Here is a 15,644-nt window from a genome sequence, read left to right as displayed (position 1 = left end):
CTTCGGTCTTGGCTGTGGAATGGTGGGAAATGGGTCGTTTTCTTTAGCTTTCTAGAATAAGGGTTACTTTTATTTTATTTGTTTTTGTTTTTGTTAGTTATGCATATAGATATATAAATATTTTTAATTGAGAAAAAATGAAAGATGGTTGGTGATGAGGAAATTTGGGGTTTTGAACTAATAAGGTCAGTTGTTTTTAATTTAAATACTAATTAAGAGCGTTTCTCTTTCTCTTTCTTTGATTTTCTTATTGGTGGGCTTTTTACAAATATTGATTTTTAGGTTGTCAGGTCAATATTGGAGGGAATTGGAATAGGAATTGGGTTGTTGAGACTGGGTTTTGATTGGATAATTTTTTTTTTTGGTTGGTGTTCTTTCATCTGAGAAAAGCTTTGTTGCTTAAAGTTTATTGTTGATTGGAGGAGGGTTTGTAAATTTTAGAGCATTATAGTTTTTCATGATGATGATGATGAAGATTTAATAGATATTTTGATTTTTTAAGATAACAAATAGATAAATTTGTGTCTGGTTTTTGCTGTTTCTTTGTTTTTCTTTGGAATTTGAGGCTTCTGATTGGGTAGTTGAGGTTTTCAATTTGGGTTCTTTATGATGGATTTGAGGGCAAGTGAGGATATTGGAGGTATTAAGACACTAAAGAAGATGGATAATGAAGAGGCAGGCATGAATTCAAAAGTGAAGTGTACAGGAGGTGTTAGTAGCAAAGATATGATGTTCAGAGCAGATAAAATTGATTTGAAAAGCTTGGATTTGCAGCTGGAGAGGCACCTGAGCAAGGTCTGGTCTTCGACAAACGCTAATTCCCAAAAGCCCAAAGAAGAGTGGGAGATTGATTTGTCTAAAATGGATATCAGATATGTTATAGCTCATGGGACCTATGGTACTGTATACAGGGGTACTTACGATAACCAAGATGTTGCAGGTGATCTTTCTATTGTCTTTTCTTCTCATTTGTATGTTTTCTTTTTCTTGGTGCAGAAAAGATTAGGATGTCTGGACTTTCTAGCTTTTTTGGATTTTTATAATGTTCCCCGCCTTTGCCTTCCATACTTTTGATCAATCAGAGATGTGATTTTTGGAGCTTGAACATCCTGGTATAATTGCCTGTTAAAGGCATACATAGGTGCTATACCTTAGTTTTCTCACAACCATGTGGTTGCATTGGTCAATAATCACATGATTGAGTTTAATTTTATTTGGGAAAGATGACACTGTTTGTGTTGCATTGGTCAATGTGGCTATGCGTTTGAATTTATTTAGGGAATCTAAGGTACATCACCTAAGGAATTGTACCTAAAATTTGCCCACCTATTAATATATTTTATATTTTCCTGTCATCATGTTCTAGCTTTACATGCATATGTATGGGAAAAAATATGTGGACTTGTAGAAAGATCTTCTATGTAACACTGGTATCAGTTTGATATGACTAGCCCTTAGGATGAGCTTTCGGAGTTGTTTTAGCCTCCTCTGGTGGTAAATTGAGATTTATCAAAGAAACGTGAGAACAAAATTTAAAACATGTGTACCAATTTATTTTGATTTTCTTTTGAAATAGAGAGTGCTTTAATTGATAGACATCATCTTATTGTCTGGGGTTTTTAGTTTAAATTTGATCAACACATTAGTCACCTTTTTTAATTTTGAAATTAAGCTGGAGTGAGTTCTAGCTTCTAACTAATACTAGTCATGTGCTTTTGGGTCTTGTGGTTGAGATTGATATAAATGATTTAAGGCTGCGTTATTGTCTTGTTATGTGACTGGAAGTTGATGAGAACCTGAGTGGGTTTAATTCACTACTGAATTAGTTTATGTAGACTTGTAAATGTCCAAACCATTTCTCTAGAAACCAACATTTTTTCACTTATGGTTATTGCAATGGACATCAAGCTGCAGTTTAATAATCTTGTTACTCTTGTAGCTTGTAAAAAGTTCTGTTCTTGTCTATTTTGAACAAGTTTTGCTCTGCTTTTTGTTAAATTGATTTTCTCAGTAATTTTCATTGATTATTTAAATATTCTCCTCTGAATTTTTTCGTCTTTTTATACTTGATAGTGTGTGTGCCGTGGGGAAGTAATTTTCTGCTAATTTTTTTGTCTTGTGTCTTCGAAAAAGATTTGGTATTTTTCTGGGGATGTAACTTTTTGTTTGTTATGTAGAGAAGTATTTTTTTTTGGCATTGTATGTTTGTTAATTGTTCCCCATATGATTTTACTCATGGAACTTTCCATCTTGATGCAAATGTAGTATCACTTGTGTACCATAGGTATTTTGTTGTCTACTAAGCATTTTGCAACCATAGAAATGACACTCACCATCATTTGCAGTTGTGAGCAAATTTGAGTCTCGAATGATATTATATTTTTGTTAGAATTTCTATAACACCAGCATAGATATCCTACTTCTTGAAAATTTAGGTAGTAGGTAGTAATTGTGAATAAATTGGTTTGATTTTAAAATGATTAAGGGTAAATTTTGATCTTGGGTTTTTATTTTGTTGGGGTGGGGGNTCACTCATCACTCATCACTTAAAATTACCCATCACTCTACACAAAGTGTGTTTGGCATCATCACTCAACTTAACATCGCTCAAAATTTTCAACTATTTGTGGGCTCCATGCTTGTAACTTGGTACATCTTTACTTTTTTTTTTTCCCTTTCAACCCCCAGTATCCAAACTCACCGAACCCAATGAAAGAAAAAAAAAAAAAACACCCAGAAACCCAAACTCATCGAACCTAGTGAAAGAAGAAGAAGAAAAAAAATCCAGAAACCCGAACCCAGTGAAAAAAAAAAAAAAAACGAAGACCAGTGAAAGAAGAAGGAAAAAAAAAGAAAAAGAAAAAGAAAGAAAGAAAGAAAGAACTGAGCGAAGACCAAAAATATTATGTGATGAAGAACCAAAAAAAAAAAAAGGAAGAATGACCTGACAAGAGCGAAAAGGAAGAAAAGAAAAGAAAAGAAGAAAGAACAACTGAAGAACAGTGGAGAAGAAAGAAAAGTGGAGAAGGAAGAAAAAAAAAAAGTCAAAAGTTGCGGCTAACCTTGACTAGTGGGTCCCTCCATGTGTGTTTAATTACCAAAATGCCATTGGAAACAGAGTTATAGAAACTGAAAACACCTAAAATGTATTTTCAGTTTTTATAACTCATCACTCAAAAATCAGAGAATTGAGTGATGGAAACAAAAACTGAAAACAGAGTTATGAAAATCCAAATAGACTTCTCAGCCATAGGTCCCACCATTTTTTAGTTATGAGTTATGAAAATAGAGTTATGAATTATGGAAACTGAAAATCCAAACAGCCCCAACCAATGTGAATCACAACTTCAATTACTTATTAATTTCATTATAACTCTTTTTAAAATTCTTATGGGCAAGATACATAATTACTTTAAAAAAAACAAGTCCACTTAACTTAAAATATCATGTTCTATCAGACGTTAAAACTGTTAATATCTCTTGAATTAGATATAAATCTATTTAGGCTTCCCATATATAGCATCTTCCCTTGATTTATTTTATTTCAATTCGAAGTAGTTTTATTTGATCGAGTCAATTTATTCTACTAGCTTCACATTAAATTTCTCATCAAAATTTGGAATAATTTTTCTCACGAAGTTTGGGCAAAATATTTTGCATGTAATTGTCACTAGATATATACATTGTCTTTTCGTAAATGAATGGTAAAATAATTTGAAATCCATGTACTCTTAATATATATGACTAGTTGCCAACCAATGTCATCATTCAAAAACGTTAAAATTGTTTCTTTGATATTATATACTACGATTTGTGGTTCATTCTGTTGGGGTTTATACCCCAAAATCTAATTTATTGACATGTCATAAATAATTAAATTGTTTAATTATATGAGACTATTTATAAATGAAATAATGAGACATTATCATAGTCCTTGAGATGCATTGTATGTGATTTAGTCACAAAAGATATAAATCACAAGTACCTTGTAATTTCAAAACGTAGCTCATGGTCAGTGATGAAATTTTGCGTTTCATCTGCAAAGACTATAACACATCAACTAAGATGGTTTGTCTTGATTATAGAAGTTGAGACTTCTAGTTGATGTGTCTTAAGTGTTAAGATATATTGAACTGGACCGCTGTGAGATTAATTATTCAATCAACAACTATCACCTGAATGATTAATTTCACGACTTCTAATTTCATGGACTCTCAATCATGAGAGGATAGTGAACTCGATCAAGAAATGTAGGTTACTTTAATATATCAGGAGTGAGATCTAATATTGACGTTCAAAATCTCAGTATGTTGGATAATCACATGTAGTGTTGAAGGAACATATATTCTTAAGATGAAATCTATGATCTCTTTTTATAGAGATACAAAATATCCTCTTGAAATAAGTTTAATAGGAACTGGTTATTTAGGGCGCCCACTTTAGTAAGGAGTTACTAAAGTTTATATTTATTGAAATCGAATTTCAATAAATATAAATAACTAAAAGATTAAACCGGGTACTCAAGAATAAAATAGTTATTTACAAAGTGACAGTTCATTATGACTTTGTTCACTATGGATATTTCATGGAGGGGTCAAATGAGATAATTAGAGTCTTAGGATATAATTTATTAATAAGGCCTAGAGTGCAATCATATTTATATAGTGGTATTAAATATAATTAATGGTAACTTTGGACTTGTCAAAAGTTGATAGTTAAGCCCAAGTTTCATTGGAGCTAGAGTCTTATTTGTTCCTTTTGGTCCCATCTCAAGCCACAAATTAAAACCCAATTGGGCAGGCCCAAAAGGCTAACCCAATTAGATAATTAGTTTTTTTTTAATAAGAATTATTAAATAAATAAATAAACTACTAAGGTAGTTAGAATGTACGTATTATGAAAAGAAAAGAAAACAGTTTTTCTCTACAATGAGAAGTGTGGGAGGAAACTTAGTCTTAGACCCTAAGAAGGAATTGTCCTCTTTGGAAATGGGTTGAGCCTTAATCCTCAAGGTTTTGCTCAATCCCACATCGGAGAGAGACGCCTCCCACTCATATCTTATAAGCTTGAGCCTAAGACATGAGTATACCACTATTACATTTGAGCCTTAATCCTCAAGGTTTTGCTCAATCTCACATTGGGGAGAGACGCCTCCCACTCATGCCTTATAAGCCTAAGCCTAAGACATGAGTGTACCACTACTACACTAGTGGTACACTCATGTATTAGGCTCAGGCTTATAAGACATGAGTGGGAGGCGTCTCTCCCCGATGTGGGATTGAGCAAAGCCTTGAGAATTAAAAAAAAAAAAAAAAAAACCTTCGTTCTCGCATATATTGATTTAAAATTGTTTTAGCGAGTGATCATAAGAGTTAGTGAGAGTTAGTGCTTATTATCGACTCAAAAAAAGAGAGAGTTAGTGCTTACTGGTTGGAAGTAAAAAAAAAATTCCTGAGGATATTTCTTCGTATCAAATGATTAAATGATGTTGAAAGTTTTATAACTCAATGGTATATATTAAGTCTATTGACTAATCTCTGTTATGAGAATAAATATAATTCAAATCTTCCTTCTTCACTTGTTGAAATAATTGAATAATTGGTATTAAGTGATTCCTTTTATAATTTAGTTGTTCGAATCCTTTCCTTTCTAAACCTCCAAACATTTTGTGCATGTATGAAAAGATACCGATTAAGCTATAAGGCTTTTGGCCCCCCTTTCACTTGTTGTAACAATTGAATTACATAAAAATAATAATTAAATTAAAACAGCAAAAAATAAAAAATTCAGCAGATGTGTTATTTTTATTTTATTTTATTTTTTGAGAAAAAGGTTAAGAAGTTTTATTAGTGTAAACCAATTTAAAATACATTCCCGAAATCAAATAATAGTTCTTCTATCCAAACATCTAACCTTACAGATGAAACTGCTCTTCCTACAAGCACATGGACTAAACAAATGCCCTCTGTTTTAACATGCTTAAAAGTAAACCAAAAACCAAAAGTTTTGGTAGAAGATGTGTTTGTTAGATACAAAGGAAAATAATAATCCTATAAAACAACTACAGAGGATTTGTTAGGCAAGAAGATTAGTGGATCAAATAAACCTGGGTATTGTACAGTAGGATTCACTTTGTTTGTTCTAAGAATCAACTAGAACTAGATTGATTGATTTTAAGAATCAATTAGAACTAGATTGATTGATTTCCCTCAAAAGAAACATGTCCCACTCCACAATTGAAAAACAAAATAAAATTGTATGGGGGGGGGGGGTGTTGTGAGTTGTTGAAAGAAGACTTGTTAGTTATCATTTGTATTTGTGATATTTATGAACCGCTAAGTTATATCATTGTGGTATTTATGCATTAAGTTGAACTTATCAAAAAAAAATTTATGCATTAAGTTGTGTCTAATTTAGGATACAATATTGATTAAAAACTTGGGGAAATTATGAGAAAAAAGAAGGAATTTTATCCTTGTTTCAGATTAAGTCTTGGGTTCTTAATTTTTTCAATTAAAGTCCTAATGTTTTTAAATAATTACAAAATGAGGTCTCCCGTCATCTCTATAAAGATGGCACTAATGGAGGGAAAAAAAACTTCAAATTTTTTCTTTGTGTCTCACCTTTTACCAAATAAGTAACAAACTAGATTTTTAAAAATAAGCTTACTTTATCTTTTCATCTCACCTTTAGCAAATAAGCTACCTGAAAATTACAGGATGCCACTCTCTCTCTCTCTCTCTCTCGTTCTCTCCTTTGAATGACCCGTCTCTATTTCTCTCTTTGATGCTCCCATGAAATACAGAAATAGTGATGGTTTGGCTACTGTCGTGGCCTATAAGGGAAATGATTGGGTGAGTGAGTTTGTGTACAGGCTTGGTGATGGCTTTAGGATGGATAGTGGCAACAAAAATGTTCTTTTCTATTGCTTTTTCTTAGGCAACAGTGCAAGTCAGTGACAATGATTCCTCAACACTGGCGGAGATGACAATGTGTGTGATAGCAATGAATGGGTCTTGGCTTTTGGTGGGATCATGAGTGACCTAGGAAGCTTGGTCACTTCAAAAGCTGTGGTCATTCTGTATAGGACATGGACACACCAAGGACTCCACTACATGTGTCCTCACTGTGTGGTGGAAAAAATATATACTATTTTGAAAAATTCATTTGATTTTAGAATTGAATATTTTGATAGTCGTTATTTATTTTGAAAACTTTAAAAAATAAACATAAAATATGCATAAAATAAATGAAATATACCTAAGGATATATGTTACCTATTTAAAAGTCATAACCAATGCACAAATCTCTTACTTTTGCGGAGCTTGGGAGAGGTCATGGTAGGTAGCATCAACCTCTCCTAGACCTCGCAAAAGTGGGAGCTTTGTGCACTAGGTAGGATCTTTTATGGTGGTAATACAACAATTAAATAAGTAATGTATATATATATATATATAGTTGTATTACTACTATTTCGTGTCCTAATTTTTCAAGAATTGTTGTGTTGTCATGTCTTGTGTACTGTGTTGTGTTGGTGTCTATTTTAGTGTCCATGCCTCTTTAGGTCATGATGGTAGGTTTGGGTGGTGGCGTAGGTGTGGTTTCTTGGATAGCCAGTGAAATGTTTTCAAGTGAGGGTTGATTGGTCTTCTGCAGTCACCTGGGTTTCTTGGTTTTTATTTTGGGAATTTTGGGTGGTCAATGTGAATGGTGGATTTTGCTTATGGGGATTTGAGGGTTGTATGGGTCTTGGCAGTTTTGGCCGTGGACTAGTGGGATGGGGTGGTGTCTGGTGGTTGTTTTGATTATGAGTGACAAAAAGGTCATTTTGGGTATGAGCATATGATTGGGTGATGGGATTTATAGTTTTGGCTGCCATGGAGGTGTTATGGAGGTTGTTTGATTGTGGGTTTTGAGTGGTGCGAAGTGGGTTTGCCAAGTTTTTAAAAATGTATGGATAGAGGCAGTTGAGCCTTGGTTGATTTGGGTTTTAAATGGAAGGATGAGTGACTTTTCAAGGAGGCAGCAGGGCTTTGACTTCCCGTGGGGGTAGCGTGCTATGAAAGAAAGTTTGGGTGCTGAGAAGGCTGGGGGTGGTGGTTTCTGGTGTGATATGGGTGATTTGAGAGGGAGTGTTGTGTTTGGCTTTGAAGATTTTGGGTGTTGCATTGATTAAATGACATCAGTGTCAAATGGATGGAGGGCTAACACTGACATATCTTGTAAATCATAAAGATCTAAACTGGAAAAATTAAAAATCTATGACTTAATCTGAAAGGAGGTCAAACTATTATTATTATATTTTTTTTTTGGGGTGGGGGAGGGGGGATTGGTTACATTTCTTTTTGCTAGCTTAGAGTAGTAGCTCTTTAACACTAGATTTATTTTGATGTCAATTTCTCACCACACTCTCATGTTTGATATTATAGTGAAGCTGTTGGACTGGGGGGAGGATGGTATGAATACAGGTGCTCAAAATGCTGCTCTGCGGGCATCGTTTAGGCAAGAGGTTGCTGTTTGGCACAAGCTTGACCATCCTAATGTTACAAAAGTAAAACTCATATCTTCAATGTCTTATGTTCAATTTATTGACATCTACGTGATTAATTAAGTTAGCGTTAATTGTGGCTGCTCCAGACTTCACTACTTCCATTTTGTATTACTTGTGAAAGTTTACATTGTTGTCTTTATGGTGTTTTCCTTACCTACTTTATAAGATATAATACAAAATTGTATTACACATTAGTTTTTCAATGTGGTAGGACCTAAATTTTTAGTTCATTTTGTTTCATAATCTTTTCAGTTATAATGGTTTTATTTTATAATTTTTTTATTACAGTTTGTTGGAGCTTCAATGGGAACTTCAAATCTTAAGATTCCTTCTAAAAACCCTTCAATTGATGGTCACAATTCCCTTCCTTCTAGGGCATGTTGTGTTGTTGTGGAGTATCTCCCTGGTGGGACACTAAAACAGTTCTTGATAAGAAATAGGCGCAAGAAACTTGCTTTTAAGGTTGTGGTCCAACTTGCTTTGGACCTCTCTAGAGGGTGAGCTCCAATTTTTCTGACATTCTTATTATCAAAAAATATTTCTGACATTCTTATATAAGAGTTCATATATATATATATATATAGGTTTTCAGTCGGCAAGATATGTGAATAAAATTGACAAACTGATGATGAATCTTTCTGATTTGCAGTCTTAGCTATCTACATTCAAAGAAGATTGTACATCGTGATGTCAAAACAGAGAATATGTTAATTGATGCTAACAGAACTCTAAAAATTGCTGATTTTGGCGTTGCCCGGGTTGAAGCTCAGAATCCAGGGGACATGACTGGAGAAACTGGTACCCTTGGATACATGGCACCAGAGGTATCATGCCAAAACCTTATATGTTATCTTTAAATGTTTTTGTGGGGGCAAAAATAGTCAACAGCTGAAACTTTTATATGTTATGACACATAAACATGTGAGAAAATAGAAATGTCATTCTACTATAATGATTTTTATGAGCCAAGGAGACTATAAAATTTTAGGAGTACTTTGAATGACACCTTTTCAATTTTGATTTAGGTGATGTTTTTCCAACTTTTATTGTTGGTAAAGATATTCCTCTATTATGGGGTAGAATTTATTTGGTTGGACCCTCAGGATTTGTGTCCCCATGTGAACTATCAAAAAGATAAGTGAATAAAAACTTGAATCAAACTTGAAAAGAAGTAGAAAAATAAATTATTTGCATTCTTACTTTATTGGGCTCCAGTTGAATTACAAATTCTTTTTGTTTGTTTGTTTGTTTGTTTGTTCTCTCTCTCTCTCTCTCTCTCTCTCTCGCGGGCATGTAGGTGCGCACACACACACAACCCTCTAATAAATAATTGATGAGATAACATTTTTAAGTTCTCATGGTATGCTATATAAAACTAACAAGAACTTTATGTAGGTTCTTGATGGTAAACCTTACAATCGAAGATGTGATGTCTACAGCTTTGGCATTTGCTTATGGGAAATCTATTGCTGTGATATGCCTTACCCAGATCTTAGCTTCGCTGATGTGTCATCTAAAGTAGTTCGACAGGTCAGTTCATCTAATGAATAAATTATCTCTATAGAAATTTTTTCCTGGTATCTGCTATCAGTTTTGTATCAATATTTAAATTGTGAAAGCTTTGCCATTGCATTGAGTTAGTGGGTTTCAGACAGCACCCGGGAATGGTACCCTTTTGCTTGTTTCTAATAGCATTAGAACTGATATCAATGAGCTCTAGTTCAAATGACACCTCTTTCCCTTGTAAGAGAAAGGTGGAGGGTGAGCTCATGGATTCGAGATCCACTAAGTGCATGTGTAACTTACTAATCCGGGAAAAAAGAAGCAGCATTAGAACTGCCAGTTGATGGAGGAGCACTTTTACATGTTTAGGATATCATCTTTGGAATTTAAGAATAAAATGATGAATGTTCCTGTAACTAATCCATTTTAAAGCATGTAGTAGTGCCTTTGAATGCTACTGATGTTAATAGGAGTTATATGATTTACATGCGATTTTTAACTAGCTTCAGCATATTATATCACTGGTGCAAGTTCTTTTTGCTTTCAACTTTGAAGAAAGCTTGTTACCCAAAAAAAGAAAAAAAGAAAAGAAAAACGATATGAAAGCTTATTATAGTTGCTAGTTCTGGCCATTTGAAACATTGATCTTATGGTTTTATTTTTTGTTTCTGTTTTTAATCCTATTATTTAAAACTTATAGGAGAGTCTATCTACTCAGCCCATGCTAACTAGAGGAATCACTCGACTGAATGTGTGTTTCATGTTTATTGTTTTATGCATGTTTTTAGAAGTTCCTTTACCTTTAATCATAGAGAAAATAAAAGTTTTAAATGGCAAAATGAATTCTGTTATACAGTAAATGTTTGACATCTAAATCTTCTGAGGGAGTTTCACACTGTGTGGTTTTATTGACAGAACTTGCGACCAGAAATCCCCAGATGTTGTCCGAGTGGTTTAGCAAGTATAATGCGAAAATGCTGGGATGCCAATGCAGATAAACGTCCGGAAATGGATGAGGTGGTGAGAATGTTAGAAGCAATTGATACAAGCAAAGGAGGAGGGATGATACCGGATGACCAGGCTTCAGGCTGTTTTTGTTTTGCTACGGCTCGTGGTCCCTGATCATTTTTATCTTCCATTTGCAAGCATTGTTGAATTGATGGTGCGAGGAAAACAATAAGAAATTGATGGAGCTGTTCATTGGATTTATTGCTCTGGCAGTTTTGTCTTAGGTCTGCAAAATTGTTTTAGTGCGTCAATAGAGAAAGGTTTATTGAAATTTAAATTAAATTATTTTCCAACTTGAATGTGTTTGTGCTATGGGCTTTCTCTTGTTGATTGAAGAGTCATGCTATAGCACCTAGTGGTTGTCACTCAATACTTATAAGAGGGGATGATTCATGGTCTAGTGGTCGAGGTAGAGATTGGGGCACATGTTGGAAGTAATCAAGAGCTTTGGCAATCCCTGCCTAGGAAATTTAGGTTGTCTATTGTATAGACAGAAAGGAACAATATTACATGTAATATAATAAAAGTTGGGTTTTTAGTTTTTACATTTGCTTATGTTATACAGTACATTATACATATTAGAAACGTAGTTTTGTTTTGGAGTCTCACATTCTCTGATTCCTCACTCAAATAAAATCAAGTATGAAAATTTCACTTTTTTCTTATTTTGAGCCTCACATTGCATTACTAGAAACAAATTCAATTTTCTATAAATAAAAATTAAATCAAAATCTAGTGGTGCCTCCTAGTGTTTTTAATAAAGACATCCAAGTTCAGTTCCTCTCTCTTAGGTGTCCATATAATTGATAGAAAATGCATGTAGTTTTATAAAGACATCCATGTCCATGTTTAATAGAAAATACCTGCAATACAAAATCCTTGGGCGGGGACACAATTTATTTATTTTTAGTTTATACTTACCCAAAAAAATCTCATTCCACCACTGTATTCCAAATAAAATCAAGTGTGAAAATTTCACTTTTTCTTATTTTGAGCCTCACACTGCAGTACTAGAAACAAAATCAATTTTCAGTAAATAAAAATTAAATCTAAATCTAGTGGTGCCTCATGGTGTTTCTAATAAAAAAAGGTCCATATTCAATTTCTCTCTCCTGGGTGTCCATATGATTGATAGAAAATACATGTAGTTTAATAAAGATGCCCATGTTTAATAGAAAATACAGACAATACAAAAACTTTGGGTGGGGACATCATTTATTTATTTTTAGTTTATACTCACCCAAAAAAAACTCATTCCATCACAGTATTCCAAATAAAATCAAGCGTGAAAATTTCACTTTTTTCTTATTTTGAGCCTCACATTGCAGTACTAGAAACAAAATCAAAATTTTAAAATAAAAATTAACTCAAAATCTAGTGGTGCCTCCTGGTGTTTTCAATAAAGACGTCCATGCTCAATTCCTCTCTCTTGGGTGTCCATATAATTGATAGAAAATACATGTAGTTTAATAAAATCGTCCACGTTTAATAGAAATACATGTAATACAAAAACCTTGGGCGGGGTCATCATTTATTTATTTTTAGTTTATACTCACTCAAAAAAATCTCATTCCACCGCTGTATTCATAAGAAGGTAGAAATTTCTCAAGCTATTCATATATCTTTCTAATGGGTTTTGAATTTTGAAAATCTAATTATTGTATTACATGATCTTATTATATCCTTTATACTGGCAAAATTTCAAGAAGATCAAAGATCAAATGTTATATTATCAATCAAATGTTTAAATTTCAAGCTTTTGTGGTTTAAAATTATGCATAAAAAATAAGTTTATTGATTGAAAAGCAAATAACATTTAATTTGAACAAAATTTGATATACATATTAAAAACATAAAGAATAATATATGAGATAAAAGATTTGGACTTGTAATATAATTCACTATTGCAACAAGTTATGGCAAAAATTATAACAAAATATTTGATTTTAGGAACGTATCTCTTAAGGTTGGAAAATTTTCTCATTGAACTTTTAAAAAAATGTTTTTCTATTTTTTTAATTCAAAAGCATTCTTATATTATATTTTTATTTTTCAAATTAAAACATAATAAACATTTAAAATACATTCTTACATATGTGTGTGTGTATATATATCTGAAAAAACTATCATTCTCTCACCCCATTGGCAATGCTAGCCGGGTGGGAACTCTTGGTGCTCCAGAAGCGTAAGGAGCTCGTGCATTCCGTTACTCTTCATGAAATCGATGTCATCAACACCAGCTACTTTCGCTCTCTCTATTTCATGTTGCTTGCTTCTATCTGCCGCTGCTGTTGTTGTTGTTTTGTTTGCTGCATTCATGCTAGATAGAAAAGCTTTGAGCTTCTTTTATGTTACCTACTCGATCTCCTGATTAAGTTAAACAAAAGCATCCACTCTCTTAACTATTATTTTATAATCAATGATTATTAGTAGAGCCAAGTTACACAAGTCCTGTTGTTTTTCTTGTCTCTGCTTTATATAGATTATTATGGCATTAACATGGAGGTGTTGTATTCAAGTCTTTTTGATTGCAGACTCTCTGTTCTAAGTTCTCAGCCAATAGCCACAGTATTTCATATTTTTATGTTCAGTTTTTGATTAGGTGAAAATTATCTTCAACTAGGATTCTTTGAGAATATGGTGTCAATCATAATGGATATCTCCTTGGAGTTTGTCAACGTAAACATTTGTCATGGTTTCTAACATGAGTTTTGCAAAACGTTTGGAGACAAAAGAGAGATGGTGATTTAATTTTAAAAACATGGTCCAGTTGGAGGCTACAGTGTGTTTGCAATGATCACTGATCTTTCTAAATTCTAATGTCATCACCTCAATTTTGTACCTAGGTTTTTGTTGGTATATATCAATACTGGAATATTAGGATTTGCACCAGTAAATATGTCTTCCTCGTCATGACTTGGGTTTTAGCAACTAAAGTCTTTTCAGAAAATAGAATAAGTGAATACAAAAGATTGCAATTAATGCTTATCCTCCGGTGGGTCTTTTCCTTCATCTTTGATTCAATTTCTCTCCATTTACACTATAACCCATTTAAATCCATAGATTTTCCAAATCCTTTGCAGAGCCTAACATAGTTGCTTTTGCTTCTTTCCTTTGGCAACATTGCTTTGTTTCAGACTTTCAGTGCTTTACCTATTAGTTGTACTAGGAAATACAATACAATGACAAAATTGCAAAGAATATCAATTCCCTACAAAAATTACAGAAATAGTTAGTGACATATGAAGAATTTGCCATGCGTGTGTAGAGAAATCCTGACAAGTTTTCCTGGTTCATTGGTCACCATGAGCACAATCTGCATTCTCTCTTCTTCATTGCACACATCTAACAACTTCTGCACAAGGTAATTGCCAAATGGGTCCATCATAAGTTCAACAACGTGACCAATAATTTCGTCAAATATGATTTCCACATCTTGACATGTTCCCTCATCAAACACCTTCTGTAAGAAGAGACAACCACATTGATCCTTCACCATGAAGTATATACAACCACCCTGGACCTCAGCCAAATAACAAAAGTTGGTGGCAAGGGCAAAGGACAATTCACTGCTCCAATCATTTTCACAATGCAAATCCACTATCAGCTTGCCACTTTGAAGAAAGGCAATTCCTCAATTGCTGATTATTTTCACTAGTTTACAACACTGGTTGATACACTTGCTGCTACTGCTCATGCCTTGAATGATTTTGAAATCATTTAATTTACTAGCATCATTTTATAGCCAAAAAAAAAAAAAATCTGTCTTTATTTTTTCCATATAATTTTTATGGATAAAACTTAGGTGCTGTATGGGGTATTATCCCAGGTCTATTGGGCCTTGGCCCGAACACTCTCAAAGACCAAAATTGAGCCCAAACCTCACAGTAAGTCCATTTCGTTTTGGATGCATGATAGACAAGCCCATACCGGTCAATTATGACTTGATCGGGGATGTGTTTGCTCGGTACAACCCATGTCCTCGGTAACTCGGTATAGCATTGGGAAGTATCGCTACCGAGCAATCTTTTGGAGGCAGGAATTAGTTCCAATGCCATCACCACTGTTTCGATAGAGCATATCTCTTGTCAGGAATAATCAAATTGGACCCCACACACATGAGTGAGACCAGAATGTAATCATGAAACCTCCTTCAACCTCAAGCTATAAATAACAGAAGTGAGTGAAGAGTAGGGGTTGGCAATTCTAAGGAGAGAGAGAGAGAGAGAGAGAACAACCTTGAGAGGAAAGAAAGGGAATTCATGAGAGCTAAGGGGTGTCATTAGGGCGCTTTGCAAGGAACTACCCTTAGTAGGAAATTCTAAACCCACCATACAAATAAGTTGTGAGCCCAATTCTAAGCTTGGTCTATTAGGTAGAAGTTGGGTACACACAATTGGTGTCGTCTATGGGAATCTCCTATGTAGCTGTAGTTCTGCTGGGGTTTGTGTGAGAAAGATGTCTAGGAGGCACTCGGAAAGTTACACCGAAAGTGGTTTTGGTGGATCTTCATAGGGCTCTAGTTGGCGAGAAAGGAGGCACAAGAGAGATGAAGACCACAAATATGAGCAAGAAGAAGATC

At 33.9% G+C, this 15,644-nt stretch overlaps 1 protein-coding gene across 1 annotated transcript; it reads left to right on the top strand.

The window, feature by feature from the left end:
* Window positions 1-203: 203 nt before the first annotated feature.
* LOC112019474 (serine/threonine-protein kinase 52) lies at window positions 204-11,609 on the top strand. Its single transcript, XM_065770082.1, has 6 exons — window positions 204-940; window positions 8,430-8,551; window positions 8,840-9,048; window positions 9,201-9,375; window positions 9,947-10,081; window positions 10,970-11,609. Exons 1-6 carry the CDS (start codon window positions 607-609, stop codon window positions 11,174-11,176), a joined length of 1,182 nt encoding a protein of 393 aa, XP_065626154.1. The 5' UTR covers window positions 204-606; the 3' UTR covers window positions 11,177-11,609.
* Window positions 11,610-15,644: the final 4,035 nt, after the last annotated feature.

This window comes from Quercus suber, unplaced genomic scaffold, assembly GCF_002906115.3.
Source record: "Quercus suber isolate HL8 unplaced genomic scaffold, Cork oak 2.0 scaffold_3B, whole genome shotgun sequence".
Taxonomy (NCBI): Eukaryota; Viridiplantae; Streptophyta; class Magnoliopsida; order Fagales; family Fagaceae; genus Quercus; species Quercus suber.
The sequence above is the reverse complement of the archived record's forward strand: the minus strand, read 5'-3'. Positions and strand labels throughout refer to the sequence as shown.

Bases quoted from the DNA above. Each gene is read 5' to 3' on its own strand.
- LOC112019474 (XM_065770082.1), top strand. From the start codon at position 607: ATGATGGATTTGAGGGCAAGTGAGGATATTGGAGGTATTAAGACACTA. The intron at 941-8,429 runs GTGATCTTTCTA...TTGATATTATAG, and splicing joins CGATAACCAAGATGTTGCAG to TGAAGCTGTTGGACTGGGGG. The intron at 9,049-9,200 runs GTGAGCTCCAAT...TCTGATTTGCAG, and splicing joins GCTTTGGACCTCTCTAGAGG to TCTTAGCTATCTACATTCAA.